Source organism: Xyrauchen texanus, chromosome 13 (assembly GCF_025860055.1).
Source record: "Xyrauchen texanus isolate HMW12.3.18 chromosome 13, RBS_HiC_50CHRs, whole genome shotgun sequence".
Classification (NCBI taxonomy): domain Eukaryota; kingdom Metazoa; phylum Chordata; class Actinopteri; order Cypriniformes; family Catostomidae; genus Xyrauchen; species Xyrauchen texanus.
The window spans coordinates 38435581-38451090 of NC_068288.1; the positions used below are offsets into that span (position 1 = coordinate 38435581).

General features: G+C 40.6%; 1 protein-coding gene across 4 annotated transcripts; it reads right to left on the reverse strand.

Annotated features, from left to right (window-relative positions):
• Nucleotides 1–341: 341 nt before the first annotated feature.
• On the reverse strand, nt 342–9169 carry LOC127654363 (TAR DNA-binding protein 43-like). 4 transcript variants are annotated; one of them, XR_007971919.1, is made up of 7 exons: nt 8923–9168; nt 8465–8724; nt 7006–7184; nt 6225–6365; nt 5915–6085; nt 1804–2878; nt 349–1040 (listed from the first exon to the last, which is right to left on the reverse strand). XR_007971919.1 is itself a non-coding variant. In XM_052141501.1 (5 exons), the coding sequence occupies exons 1-5, from the start codon at nt 8703–8705 to the stop codon at nt 2390–2392; spliced, it is 1221 nt and encodes a 406-aa protein (XP_051997461.1). In that variant the 5' UTR covers nt 8706–9168; the 3' UTR covers nt 1096–2389. The 4 variants fall into 4 exon arrangements, 1 of the variants encoding a protein (XP_051997461.1); XR_007971920.1 differs by having other exon boundaries at nt 342–1040; nt 7006–7169; nt 8465–9169; XR_007971918.1 differs by having other exon boundaries at nt 351–1040; nt 8465–9168.
• Between the last annotated feature and the right edge of the window lie 6341 nt (nt 9170–15510).

Below are 15510 nucleotides of genomic sequence, written 5' to 3' on the forward strand. Positions count from 1 at the left end.
TCAACAAGGCATTTCCATCCACAGACCTGCCCCTCACTGGATGTTTTGTTTTTGGCACCATTCAGAGTAAATTCTAGAGACTGTTGTGTGTGAAAATCCCAGGAGATCAACAGTTACAGTAATACTCAAACCTTGAGTAAAGAAATGCCTTGTTGATGAGAGAGGTCAACAGAGATTGGCTAGACAGGTTTGAACTGACAATGTTTACGGTAACTCAGATAACCACTCAGTACAATTGTGGTGAGAAATTCTATTTAAAATGCTATTCTGAGATGTGGGTTGGTGCTGTTTTGGCAGCACGAGGGGGACCTGTACAATATTAGGCAGGTGGTTTTAATGTTGTGGCTGACTGGTGTGTATGTGTGTATATATATATGTATGTATATATATGAGAACATGCAAATGTCTTTTGTGACTACAAAATATTCTTAACCTTTTTCTTAAATTAGAAAAGAAAATTCTTGACAAAAAAGCATGTTTACAAGATTATTTTTAATAAGACAAAAATGTGTAAGGTCAGTGAAGTGCCTTATACTGCTTTCTTTTATCTTGGTAAGCTCAAGTTTAATCAACAATTTTGCTTTGAACCTAAACACCTTTACCAGCATCCTTACCGGCTTACCCAATGTGTGCAAGTGTTTTGCGCATGACCGTTTATGTTTTGACGTCAAAAGCTGAAAATAATTCAGTACTTTCAAGTCTCATGTGAAAATGTTTATGAATAAATAGATTTTGGCAGTTACCAGTGTATTGGTGTGCATGTACAGTAACACTCACATTCACAAATGTTTTGTGAGTCCAGCCCCAGCTCAAGCCTAATACCATCAAGGTTTAGAGACTGGTTCATTAGGCTTAGACTTGTTCCGAGAAAGCAGCCTATCTTGAGTCATCTACCAATTCTGTAACATTCTACCGTGTCCATGACCATTACCAGAGATGCTAATGCTGTAATGGGGTACCACAGCCTCCTCCATCTTCCTCCATCCCCAAACGGACTTCCCGCCTGGGGTTTCTGTTGCTGCCAGCCATATTCCAGGCCCCTAAATGTGTGAATTCAATTAGTTTTCTGATCTTTGCTCTTAGAATATGTGACAAACCAGTAAGAGAAAACAGCAATCTATTCAAATTAGTTTTATTGAAGCACTCCCTTCATTTGACAAGTTTAATAAAATTCCTTTGAAAACACAGAGCAACATTATCTAGAGAGAACTACACAGACATCCACAGCTCTACATACAGGTCACTCTTACACCATCACTCATGTGTCCCCCCCCCTCAGTGTCCACTAAAGATGTCATCCACAAAGTTCACACTTACAGGTCAAGTTACAAGGAAATAAAGCACACACACACACACACACACCATACAGCATTCAGATGGGATAATAGAAGCAAGACACAAAGTATGCATCATCATCACAACATTCCACTAACTACTTAAGCATATTGTCAGTATTCTAAAGGAGAAAAGTAAAATGGGGGACCTAGGGAGAAAAAAAATTAAAATCTTTAAAAAGGTACACACGTTAACTAAATGTCCATTATTTGGGCTCAATTAAGGGGAAGCTGGGAAGTTTTAACAGCTCTCATTCACACGCTCACTAAAGCCATCCACTTCTGTCACAATTGGGCTCTCTTTCATCGCACTCGCAAGTCTTTCCGTTCGTGCGCTCCACACTTTCTTCGCTCACTCGCAGCCTTCTCACTCTTCGCCATCACCAATCGCACTCAAGTGTTGTTAAAAAAAAAGTCACTTTCTGCGCAGTTCTTGTCATAAAATGTTGATTAAAAAGGAGACACCCACCGTGTCATCAAGCCGTGCGATGAGAGCATATAGACATGGGGAGGCAGGTGACCTAATGACCTCAGCCACACTGTGCTGCCATAGAGGGCCCTCTTCCCAGGCAAACCCCACAGATGTCAACTGCAGAAGAGATTATGATGAAGGCTTGTTTTAAGGTGTTTCCAAACAACTGGACTGCATTATAGCTGAACTTAAATATTTTCAGGTTTCAACTTTCAAAATGCAAGTTTCTTTCTTTCTTTAAAGACGATTGCAACTCATGCATTTTCAGATATTCATAGATTAGAACAACATGCATTATAAGAATCCAGTTGAAATGCTTTGCATCAACTAAGACGATACAACATTGAGGGAAAAAAAAACAACCCCAAAGATGGTACATTAATGCAACATCCTGGTTAACATCTCACTGCAAACACTAAATTAAACTGCATTTAATGTACAAAATCTGTTTATTTTATGTCCCCAGACGCCCCTTTCACCCATCTCCACTCCCCAAACACACGTGACGAGATATGTCTCTCGAAATATACTTACCAAACACACTAGAATTACCAACACTTCAAAATCAAAAACCGAACACAACTTACATACCCCACCCTGATGACTTTGAATCCATACTAGAACCAAAGCTTGAGTTAAACCCACTACCACCAGTGCCAGTGTTGGAGGCAGAGCCCCACCCGAGAGCGGCTGAGCTTCCGCTGTAGTTGCTGTTGCCCGAGCTGTATGTTTGGGTCTGGTCCCGATTAGAACTTGTGCCGCTTGTGCCAGATGTTGTGGACGGATTCTGCTGAGCTAACATACCCATCATGCCCCAACTGCTCTGCAGGGCAGCCTGGGCGGCAGCCATCATGGCTGGGTTAAGGTTAAAATTGCCAAAATTCCCCATGTTGCTGGAGCTACCCCCCATGCCACCCCGGCTGCCTGCAAAACTCTGACCTCCGACCCCATTCCCAAAGCGTCCCGCTCGTTCCATCATCTGCCTAGTGTTGTTGTGTTTTGGTTCAGCATTGGAAATGTGCACGCTGACTCCTTTGATGATCAGATCCTCTCCGCACAGTGAGGCGGCAACCTGGAGGGAAGATGGAAATACATGAAATGGTGAACTTTGCCATCCAAAACAGAACACGTCCTGGATGCTTCAACTGTTGTGCCTTGTTTATCATAAGTTATTTTCACACCAAACTCAACATGGTAATGAGAGGAGAATTGCCGCAAATTACCCTTTCCCATAGAAAGCAATGCGAATGACCGCCGTTGGCAGCATCACGCCTTTACAATATGTGGTGCTTATCAACAAGCAATTTTTCCCCGGTACGGTAGGTGGCTCTGTGCACTATTGAGCTGGTCTACACTCTGCCCATGACAGTCCATGAGAAGAAGAGGTACTTGACAAGCAGATCGAGAGAAAAAAAAAAGAAAACCGATTTCTCTACAGGCTGCAGCGGTGATGGAAGAGTTTGTTGTTGATTTGACATGGGATACTTCATATGCCACTGCCTGTAACTTGGATTTAGGGCAGACCCCACCACAAATATCGTCCAGGTCAAACTGCGATGCACCTCACTGATCTCTGTCTGTATCCCCTCGGTCTAATGATGGACTAAACACTTATAATGGAATACAGAGACTATAAATGAATTGCCAACAAAACCCTTCATCAGCAAACCAACATGGACAATTGCATCTATGTGAACTTCTGCAGTTAATCCAGGTTGAACTTCAATGACATTAGTGATTAATCTTACAGTTCATAAAAATCTTTGTTTAAACACTGACCCTTAACACTTAGTTTAATAATTTTAAACTATGAATTGAACTATACATAAGTATTATTGGCATTATATTCATGATGTTAGGCCCCCACAGTGAGTCTGGTTTCTCCCAAGGTTATTTTTCTCCATTAATCAACATCTAATGGAGTTTTGTGTTCCTTGCCACAGTCGCCTTCGGCTTGCTCACTGGCGTTATAAATACAATTATTATTTAATTACTTATTTTTAAACACAATTCGCATTTTATCACACTACACAATGATGACTAAGACATTACAGTTTTATCTTCTGGTTAATGCATGATCTTCTGTAAAGCTGCTTTGAAACAATGTGTGTTGTGAAAGACGCTGTACAAATAAAACTGACGACAATTCGCTGAAGTCGTGCTCTTAGAACTAGTTTTTCTGATTTTGATGCCATTTTATTATTTTTCTCAATGTGTGCATTACTTTTTATTCTTATTTCATGTTCTTAATTGTTGTTTTTTTATGTATCGTATTTTCTTTAAAATGTATATGTAAAGCACTTTGAATTGCCATTGTGTATGAAATTATATAAATAAACTTGACTTGCCTTAACTCAAACGACCAAGTACAGAACTGAAGTTGTGGGAAATACCTGTGCCCTTGAATAATTTAAGGGATTTTGAGATGCCTTTTTAAAAGTTGGAATGTTTTTTACATGACAGCGTCTTAAAGTAGTACTTGTGGCATGACATGCAAAGCAGTGCAAGTCATAATAAAATGACATCCATCTGCATGTGTAGCAGCTGGGCTTTAAAAGGGGATCAATTAAAAGACCATATTTCAGAGGAGAATTTTAACATGCAAACTAACAGCAATAGCACAGCACAATGACAGCTTTAATTAAAGCATCACTGCTAAAAAATATAAAAAAAATATAGATATTAGACATGTATATATTAGGGCTGTCAAAAAAAAAGAAAACCGATTTCTCTACAGGCTGCAGCGGTGATGGAAGAGTTTGTTGTTGATTTGCTCAATGAGAAAGAAAACATTTGAAGTTATTGCAGTTCACTTTCTGGACAAGTTGACTGGCAAAATGATCATGTGTACACAGTCTAAGGGGTGATTACAAAAAAATCTAGTGTAAAAAATATTAATGGTTAAAACATGTTATCATTTGAAATAACAGTGGTTATATGCCACTGCCACACATGCAAGTAAAAAAATAAACATTATTCACGGCGTATTGCACACATATGACTATAATAGATTTTGTCAATTTGAACTATACTGATAGCATCTCATTGCATGTATATCTAAATTTGCTCAAAACATGTTACTAATTAAAAGTGACTGCATTAAAACGGCTATACAATGCAAGAAATAGAACACCTCATCCAATAAAACCATCTGCACTCTGACCCATTGTTAGATCCTTTAATACTTGCCAACAGCAGCTGTTAATGACTTAAAAATTGCACAGGAATAAAGATTTTGAGGAGACAATACCACATTATTACAAAGACATACAATCTACAGCAAGCATTCATTTTATTAATATTTGGCGAATAAAAACCCTTAAGGTCCATACATGTGTTTATTAAAAACATATGCAATATATGTTATATTAGAGATATAAGAGAACTTGCGTAAAATTAAATGCAAAGGAAAAAAATACAGCAATATATGAAGACAATCCATGTAAGATAAAAGAGCTTATAAAGGGGATGTAAGGCAGTGATGCAGCAATATCATTTACATGTTAAGAGAACCCATAGGAGACAAAACGGTTTCCGTTTTAAGGCATTTGATGCAAACGAAACACACAACCTCACTGCTTCAGTTAATGTCAATGGTCAAAACAGTTGTGCTTCTGTGCTTTAGCGCCACCTGCTCTGCTAGTTATGGGAACTGCAGCAGTTCCTGATACGTGATTCACAGCTCACATTTTATTAGTTATTTATAAAAAAAATATAGCTTTGTCAGCACGCGATTCGCCGTGAATGTACGTTCCAGGTGCGAAGGGCTCATTAGGAATCTATGTTTCAGTAAAAAAAATCTAATTGCAGCGAGAAATCGAATAGAAGGATTGCATTTGGTGTGAAAAAGCCTTTAAAGGGATAGTTCACCCAAAACTTACAATTCTGTCAATCACCCACATGTTGTTCCAAACCTGTTTGACGTGGAGCACAAAAGGAGATGTTAGGCTGAATGTTAGCCTCAGTCACCATTCAATGTCATTACATTCCAGGAAAAAGAAAGGCATATGGATTTGGAACAACATCAGGCTGCGTAAATGATAACAGAATTGTCATTTTGTGTGCTCCTTCCCTTTAAGATCGAAAAAGAAAAAAAATGGCAGCTTACCTGGTCATCAGCAAAGGTGACAAAAGCGAACGCTCTGAAGGGTTTTGGAATGAAGACATCGGTTATCTCCCCGTACTGCAAGAAGAACTGACGGAGCTCATCAGCGGTCATGTCTTCTGTGCAACGGCCCACAAACACTTTCCGGCTCCTCATTGGCTCATCGGGACCTTGCTATTAAATGTTCAAATACACAGCATACTATTTAGCTCCTCCAAAATGAATGCCTTATTTAAGAAAAGCTCATGTAGATTTCAAATAAACCTTTATAGTTCATTATACACAAAGGAAAACAAAAACAGAATATCCTAACCTTTGAGTTTGGCAATTTGCAGTCACACCACCTGCCATCAATCATGTGCCTCTGTGATATCACCTTGGTCTGAGTCTCCCACTCGGTAAATCTCACAAAACCAAATCCTTTCGAATTACCAGTCTTCAAGTCCCGCTTGACCTGATGACACAGATTCAAGTCAAATATTGCCTTCACAATTATCTGGAATTGGCTACTGGCAGTAATCATGGATCCATTTGAAAGTTTCTTTCATCAAGTTACGGAAGTAGAAAGACAATCGGAGCTTAAAGGAATAGTTCACCCCAAAATGATAATTCTCTCATCATTTACTCTCCCTCATGCCATGTGTATGACTTTATTTCTTCTGCGGAACACAAACAAAGATATTTTGATGGAGGTATGATGTGACTTTATCCATACAATGGGAGTCAATGAGGTCCAACATTTCCAAGCTCTTTAAACGACAGAAGGCTAGAATAAAAGGTAAATCCATACAACTCTAGTGATTTAAAACATGGTCTCACCCAAATCTGATCATATTGCTTCAGAAAACATCGATCAAACCATGATTAAACCAAGCTTATATGTCCTTTTTGTAACTTGGAAGTGTTGGACCCCATTGACTTGCACTATATTCACATCGTATCTCCTTCAAAATATCTTTGTTTGTGCTCTGCAGAAGAAAGAAAGTTGTGAGTTAACAGATGGCACGATGGTGAGTAAAACATGAGAATTTTCATTTTTGAGCGAACTCTTCCTTAAAGTATTGCATTCCAATTTGTTGTTATTAATGTTTTACCTGGACCATGATGACTTCCCCAAATGTATTGAAGTAGTCTTTTAGGTCTTGTTCTGAAGTTTTCCATGGCAAACCCAGCACAATCAGATCTGAGGTCTTCTGGTCCCCTCTCTTGATCTTTGTTGCTGATGAGGCATCGATCTCATCCATCTTCCTCTTATTATCTGGGAGGATGGATTCTTAGATAGATAAGTTGACAGAAAAGTGTTTGTTACACATTCTTATATCCACAAAGCTAGAACCACTCTTTAAGCCTTAAAAGGGAGGCCTTTACCCCATAATGTAAAAACGCAATACAACGTGACAACTAATAACACGTGTAAACTACATTTTGAAGAACAAATACTTTACTATATGATAGTTAAAAAATCTAAATGTCAAAAATTAACGGTGAAACTCTGTAAAAATTTACAAGAACATGTCTGGGTCATATTCATTAATTTATCCCAGATGTGTATGACTAACTTTTTTCTGCTCATCACAAACGAAGATTTTTAGAAGAATATTTCAGCTCTGTACATGCATTCAATGCAAGTGAATGGTGGCCAGAACTTAGACACTCTAAAAAGCACATAAAGGTAGCATAAAAGGTACTCCTACGACTCCAGTGGTTAAATCCATATCTTCAGAAGCGACATGATAGGTGTGGGTGAGAAACAGATCAATATCGAAGTCAATTTTTTACTATAAATTCTACTCCCTGCCCAGGAGGCGGCGATACGCACGAAGAATGTGAAAGTCGAAATTTATAGTAAAAAATGTACTTAAACTTGATCCGTTTCTCACCCACACCTATATCACTTCAGAAGATATGGATTTAATCACTGGAGTCATAGGGATTACTTTTATGTGCTTTTTTAACTTCAAAAGTTCTGGCCACCATTCACTTGAATGTACCAACAGAACGGAGATATTGTAAAAATCTTTGTGTTCTGCAGATGAAAGAAAGTCATACACATCTGGAATAACATTGAGGGTGAATAAATTATGACAGAATGATAATATTTGGGGGTGAACAAACCCTTTAAAGAAAACGAAGCCCATACAGAAAGTTGGATATTTTTGCACAACAATAACAAGAATTTGGTGGATAAATGTACTTAATTGCTATGGAAATAATGCCACAATACAATAAGTCGCAATGGTCCCAAAATAGGCTTCATATGTTGTGCAGAATATTCTTATTTTATATTCTTTGATTATCGAAGTGAAATGTGACTTGGACATATTTGAATGAGATTCACCCCTAAATCACACTAATTTAATATTAACCATTCACTTGATATTTTAATGAGATCCCAGCTGTGTCTCAACTTATTGAGCTGCCTACTTAGTGCAACTCTGATCCCCAAAATTCTGTCTAGGAAGGTTTGGAGACACAGCCTGATCCCATAGTCAAAGCACGACATGCCATTATCACATAAGGCATACGCTTCATAACACCAAGCACTTAACCTACCTTTGGGATAATTGACCACATAAACCAGGTTTCCCCAGTCGTTCTCGGGGGCGTGCAGAACTCCATCCACCAAGCGCACTCCCCTCATGCACTGCGACACTGGGCTCCGAAAGCGCAGGCCGCACGCCCCTGGAAACTGAGCGGCCACTGTGGACAGCAACACCGTGCCGTCGTCCTCAGACGGGATCTCCATCGGCTCTTCATTTTCCTCCTCCGCAACGCGAATGTACATCTCCGCCATCTCTTCTCAATCGAGCAACCTCGCGAAACAAATGCGGTAACGTGAACTTTAGGGCGTGCGCACGTTTACGTTAGCAGCTAGCGCGTGCGAGCACGAATAACAAATATATTGCTTAGCAACGGTAAAATATAGCCTTAATCGATCGCTTAATGATCGAAATACGGCAAAAAATAAATAGTAAACTATATACACCAGGGGAAATAGCAAAGAACTTTACCAGTTAATAACTGCTTGGATCCTGATGTTCCTTTGTTAGCGCTACCCTGTCTGAAAAAGTGGCTCTCAGGAATAAATGAGCCAGTTCACGCCCCTAACGAAGAACTGTATTTCTCTACAGTGTCAGTTATGTTAGATTAATTCGGAATAATACAAAATAGTGTAATTTATGTATGTAAGAATAATACTCTTCCTCAACTCACGCGACACTGTTTTCGTAGCAAAATGGCATTACCAAGTCATGAAGGAAATGCGTCACACGGGGACGAGCTCATTTCTTTCATTTACACAGGGTGGGAAAAGCAAAAACAAACGTTTAAGCGATACTAAAGTGAAAAACATGGCTTATTATGTAGATGTCCAATATTTAATAACACAATAAGCTATTCCTGTAAACTACATATACCATAAATATGGTTGTGACTTTTGAGTAAAATAAGCGCTTTCTTATGACAGAAAATGCAACTTTCTCTGTCAGTGCGATGGGATGTTCTACTCCTAGTGGTAGATTTGAGTGTAATCAGAGAGTATTTAGCAGAGACAAGTCACTTGTACATGATGTCTTGTTAAATGCTTTTTTATTTGATAATGTATATTGTTATTATAGTTTTTATTTTATTAATTTCCTGGCACCTTATTTTAATTCTGTTTTTATTGTTATTTGTTACTGTTTTATTATTATTATTTGTCTTGTCATTATATGCTTTGTGTATTGACGTTTTGGCAATATTGTATGTAAACACAATCATGCCAATCACACTGGAGCAATGTGAAGTTCCCTGCTGCTTCAAATGCTCCACCATCATTACTTTCCCGAAAAAATAAATAAATAACAGGACTTAATGACTACAGACCTGTCACTCTCACATCTTTGGTCATGAAGTCATTTGAGACTGGTTTTGGCCTACCTGAAGGACATCACTTGACTCCTTTCTATTTGCTTACCGAGCAAACAGGTCTGTGGATGATGCTGTCAGCATGGATCTGCATTATATACTGGAACACCTCAACTGACCTGGGACATATGCAAGGATCCTATTTGTGGACTTCAGTTCAATACCACCATGCCTGATCTTCTCAACCAAACTAACCCAGCTCTCCGTGCCAACCACAATCTGTCGGTTGATCAACAGCTTTCTGACAGATAGGCAGCAGCTAGTGAGACAAGGTCAAATCACATTGGGACCCTCACTATTAGCACTGGTGCTCCTCAGGTATGCATTATTTTCTCTACTGCTCTTCTCCCTGCAAATGAATGAATGCACTGCAAAGGACCCCTCTGTCAAGCTCCTGAAGTTTGCAAATGACACTACGGTCATTAGCCTCATCCCCGAAGGTGACGAGTCTGCATATAGATGGAAGGTTGATCAGCTGGCTGTCTGGTGCAGTCACAACAACCTTGAGCTGAACATGCTCACAACATTGGAGATGATAGTGGACTTCAGGAGAAATCCCCCCGCACTCCAATAAAAAGCAGACTGATATTTTATGACATCAATGAGCTAATTTTTTGCGTGACATGCATCAATCATTTCGACATACAGTATGAAGTTGACATTTACAAGAGAGTAAAACATTCTTTTAAGCGGCTCTTCAACATGAAACCGATCTAATGGTGCAGTTTTCAGGGTGCGTTGCTCGGTGTCAAGTTTCAACACATTCAAAATATATTTAGGACATTAAAATGAATAATTGTATATTTTTCCAACCTGTTGTATTAGCATTTCTTTATCACCCCTTAATTATTTGTATTCCTATATATTGTTATTTACTCAGGACAAATATACTATTTATCAAATCTACTTTTATTACGTATTGTATTTTAATGGGGATATAATTTATTACAGCTGATAGTTATGCGAAGTTCACGACTGTTTAACACTTCTGTGTACAAATTTGAAGGCTGTTTATTGGATCAATACAGGTAAATGTCATATTATGCGACTACGCATTACATAACAGAGAGCTTTTGACCTGCTAGTTAAGTCTTACATTAAGAACAGGTGGTGCAACCAAATTAAGCACTGACTTAGTAACAAACTAACTAGTAGTTACTAAGCCCTTAGTGTGAACTTTACATCCCAACTTACGTGAGACCTTACGCACAGCTTGTTCAACCCTACCCTGGGCTCTACCATCTCTCAGGACCTGAAGTGGGACACCCACATAGACTCAAATGTGTAGAAGGCTCAGCAGAGGTTGTACTTCTTTCACCAGCTGAGGAAGTTCAACCTGTCACTGGAGCTGCTGACTCAGTTCTACTCAGATGTCATTGAGTCTGTACTGTATACATCTATAACTGTTTGGTTTGGTTCAGAAAACTACAACGGAAAGTCAGGAATGCTGAGAGGATTACTGGGGCCCCCCTGCCCACCCTCCAAGACCTGTATGTCTCCAGAGTGAGGACACATGCAGGTAGAATCACTCTGGACCCCACACACTCTACCCACTCCCTTTTTTAAGTGTTACCCTCTGGCTGGTGTTACAGAGCACTCCGCGCCAGGACAACCAGATGCAAGTACAGTTTTTACCCTCAGGTACTTTACCACATGAACAATTAAACTGGCTTCAGGACTCCCATAGTGCAATAATGTATAAATATGTCATGTACATATGTAAATTCACTCATATGTAATTCAATAACTGTACATACCCCTACCTTGAACAAATATTACCACTTGCACATGTAAATATTCCATTCTATGTTTTTGTATATCTATTTATACTCTTACCTTGTTTTATATTCTGTGTCTCACTGTAATGTTATGTGTGCACTTGCTTGTTTCTCCTATCACAAAAAAATTAAAATAAAAGTACTTGTGTACTTGAGCACATTTGGCAGTAAAGCTATTCTGATCCTGAGTCTGACAGCGCACACGCCCAGAGAATACACAGTCACTTCCAGGACAGTGGTGACATGTGGTGCATGTGGCAGGGCATCCAGGCCATCACCAAATACAGGACAACATCAGTTGCCTGTGACAAAGATCCATCCCTTTCAGATGCGTTGATCGACTTCTACGCTCGGTTTGAGGTGCAGAACGATGCGGTGCGAGGAAGATTACACTTCCTCCCAACGACCAGGTGCTCTGTCTTACCACGGCTGATGTGAGGAAAACTCTACGTAGAGTCAACCCACGGAAGGCCATTAGACCAGACAACAGTCCTGGCAGAGTGCTCAGAAGATGTGCAGACCAGCTGGCAGATGTTATTACCGATATCTTCAACATCTCTCTGAGCAGCGCCGTCATTCCAACGTGCTTCAAGGCCACCACTGTCCTCCCCATGCCAAAGAAGTATTCAGTGTCCTGCCTCAACGACTACTGTCCCATCGCACTCACACCCATCATCATGAAGTGCTTCGTGAGGCTCGTCATGAGGGACATTAAGACCCAACTGCCCCCCTCACAATGCACAGCTCGAAACACATCAAGTTCGCAGATGACACGACCGTGGTGGGTCTCATCAGTAAGAATGATGAGTCAGCATACAGAGATGAGGTGCAGCAGCTAACGGACTATTGTAGAGCCAACAACCTGTCTCTGAATGTGGACAAAACAAAAGAGATGGTTGTTGACTTTAGGAGAGCACAGAGTGACCGCTCTCCTCTGAACATCGACGGCTCCTCTGTGAAGATCATCAAGAGCACCAAATACCTTGGTGTTCACCTGGCGGAGAACCTCACCTGGTCCCTCAACACCAGCTCTATTACCAAGAAAGCCCAGCAGCGGCTATACTTTCTTCGAAGGTTGAGAAAAGCACATCTCCCACCCCCCATCCTCACTGCATTCTATAGAGGGACTATTGAGAGCATCCTGAGAAGCTGCATCACTGCCTGATTTTGGACTTGCACCGTTTTGGACCGCAAAGCCCTGCAGAGGATATTGAGGACAGCTGAGAAGATCATCGGGGTCTCTCTTCCCTCCATCAAATACATTTACACAAAACGCTGCATCCGCAAAGCAACCAGCATTGTGGATGACACCACAAACCCCTCACACAAACTCTTCAGCCTCCTGCCATCTGGCAAGAGGTACCGAAGCATTCGGGCCCTCACGGCCAGACTGTGTAATAGTTTCTTACCCCAAGCCATCAGACTCCTCAATACTCAGAGCCTGGACTGACACACACACACACACCTGTACACCATCCAACTTTTGCACATGTCCAACGTTGCACCTTAATTCATTGTCACTTATACCTGGCTGCTACCTCAATAACTGCTACTGTATGTCCATAGAACACTATTTCATAGTATGTTATGTTTACATTTAGCATTTTAGAAAGTGTCATCTTTTTGCATTACTCAGATTACTGTGCCTATTGTCCTGTTCCTTTTTGTATTTTATTGTACTGTCCCGTACTTATTTGCACACGTTTGCACATGCACTTTATGTAGAAATGCTATATAGTCAGTATAGTCTCATGTGGTTCTGTTTGTCCTATGTTGTTTTTATGTAGCACCATGGTCCTGGAGGAACGTTGTCTCGTTTCGCTGTATATGGTTGAACAGTGATCATAGTTCCTGGGTGATAAAAACAACTGCGCCAGATTAGAGGTATCTCACTCCTTAACATTGCCTACAAAATCATGGAGAAGATCATATTGCGCCGTATTGGACCCTTTTGTGATTCCCACACAAGAGAAAACCAGGCTGGTTTTCGGCCAGGCCGAGGTTGCATAGATCAAATCTTTGACATCAGGCAGATACTTGAGCAGAGGCACAAATTTCGCCAACCCACCATCGTGGCATTCCTAGATTTCACAGCAATTGATTGTGTCCATAGGGATGGCATATGGGAACTCCTAAGGGCTATTGTAATCCCCGAAACATTGGTTTGCTTATGTTCAATAATGTACGCTGATATTCAAAGCCTGGTTCGCGTCTATGGAGAAATGGGTAAAACTTTCAACATTGCAAGTGGAGTGAGACAGGGCGGAATCTAATCCCCATGCCTCTTCAATATTTACATTGACGCCATACTCCGAAACGCACTTGACAATAAGCCAGGGGGCATCTCTCTGCACCCGTATCAAATGCCTTTAACCGACCTAACATTTGCCGATGACGTAGCCCTATTAGCCGAAACAACAACTGACATGTAAGCTATGATCGACAGAGTTCAAGCAGAAGCAGCGCAATTGGGTTTACATCTCAGCCCAGCAAAATCCAAATTCGTTGCGTATGACCCAGATCCCGACCACCACCAACAAATGCTATCAATCGGCCCCAATATAATAGATGCTGTTGATTCCTTCACCTACCTGGGCAGCTTGATAACAGTAATCGGCCAAGTTGCCTGTGAGGCCAACAGCCGAATACGTAAAGCCATGGCTACTTTTCTATACCTAAAATGCCTATGGAACCGCAAGGATATCAGAAACAAAACCAAAGGGTGGGTATACATGGCAACAGTACGTGCAACGTTGCTGTATGGTAGTGAATCGTGGAACACTAAGAAAGGGGACCTCAACAAATATTTGACCACCGCTGCCTGAGGTCTATCACGAAGGTTCACCTTATAGACAAAATTACCAATGAGGAAATTCGGCGACGATGTGGAATCCAACTACCGCTATCAGAACTAATTACCAAACGTCGCTAGAAATGGCTCGGCCATGTGCTAAGAATGCCTGAGGAAAGGCTACTACAAAAAGTGTTTCTATGCACAGATGACCCTCGCTGGAAGCGGCCCGAGGTGGTGTATTAACGACCACTAAACGCTATTTTCAAAAAGCAGCAGAACAATTTATTATGAAGCTGTTTAATCTTAGTCGTAAAGCATATGCAAACACTTGGACCGGACACCTACAAACGCTTGCCAAAGATCGCCATCAATGGAAGGACATCACTCGTGAAGCGACGCATATCCACCTTGGATGAAGCCGTCGTTAAGCAAGTAAGCATATAGTTAAACGACAAAAAAACCTACTTTGACTTGACTAGACAGCTGCCAGGAGCGTTCGAAAAATGGCCACCGAGTGATCTGACTTGCTAAAAAAATCTTTGGCATAGCAGGGACGGGCCATTTCTATTACAATTAATGGGAGAAATAGGTCTTCATTGCAGTGCCATCTTTGATTTACAATACGGCTATAGCTAAGGTATAGATGTACAGTCTCTTCAGTGAACTGTACTACAGTTTAAAGCGTTTTTTTGATCGTTCCATGGACAAATCATTGAAACAATATATTTCCAAGAACATTCAGTAGAAAAAACAATTCTGAATCTGAGGTAAAGAAGCACAATTCATGATACCAGTGTTGTCAGATTTTACTAACGATTTGAAATATGTTCTTTGATCGTAATCTTAACCATCCATTTTGGATATTTCGGTATTTCCCCATTCATGTAGATAGCTGCACTTGTAGGCTATTCCGCTCGATTACATAGCAAAAAAGCGACCCAGCCTCCCTGAGATTGTTCCAAAGATGGCCGCCGAGTGGACTGACTTGCTAAAAAGACTGGTATAATCAGAATCCCTCTACAATGCGAGCCATTGGGTAGCAAAACAAAGCGTAACGTGGCGGTACACTGGTGGGGAGATCCGTCTTTTTGAACGGATGCTAATGGAAGAGATGGTTCAAT

Bases quoted from the DNA above. Each gene is read 5' to 3' on its own strand.
- LOC127654363 (XM_052141501.1), bottom strand. From the start codon at position 8,705: ATGGCGGAGATGTACATTCGCGTTGCGGAGGAGGAAAATGAAGAGCCG. The intron at 6,366-7,005 runs GTAAAACATTAA...CTGTGTCATCAG, and splicing joins GGGAAGTCATCATGGTCCAG to GTCAAGCGGGACTTGAAGAC. The intron at 2,879-5,914 runs GTAAGCTGCCAT...TCTTCCCTCCAG, and splicing joins TCACCTTTGCTGATGACCAG to GTTGCCGCCTCACTGTGCGG.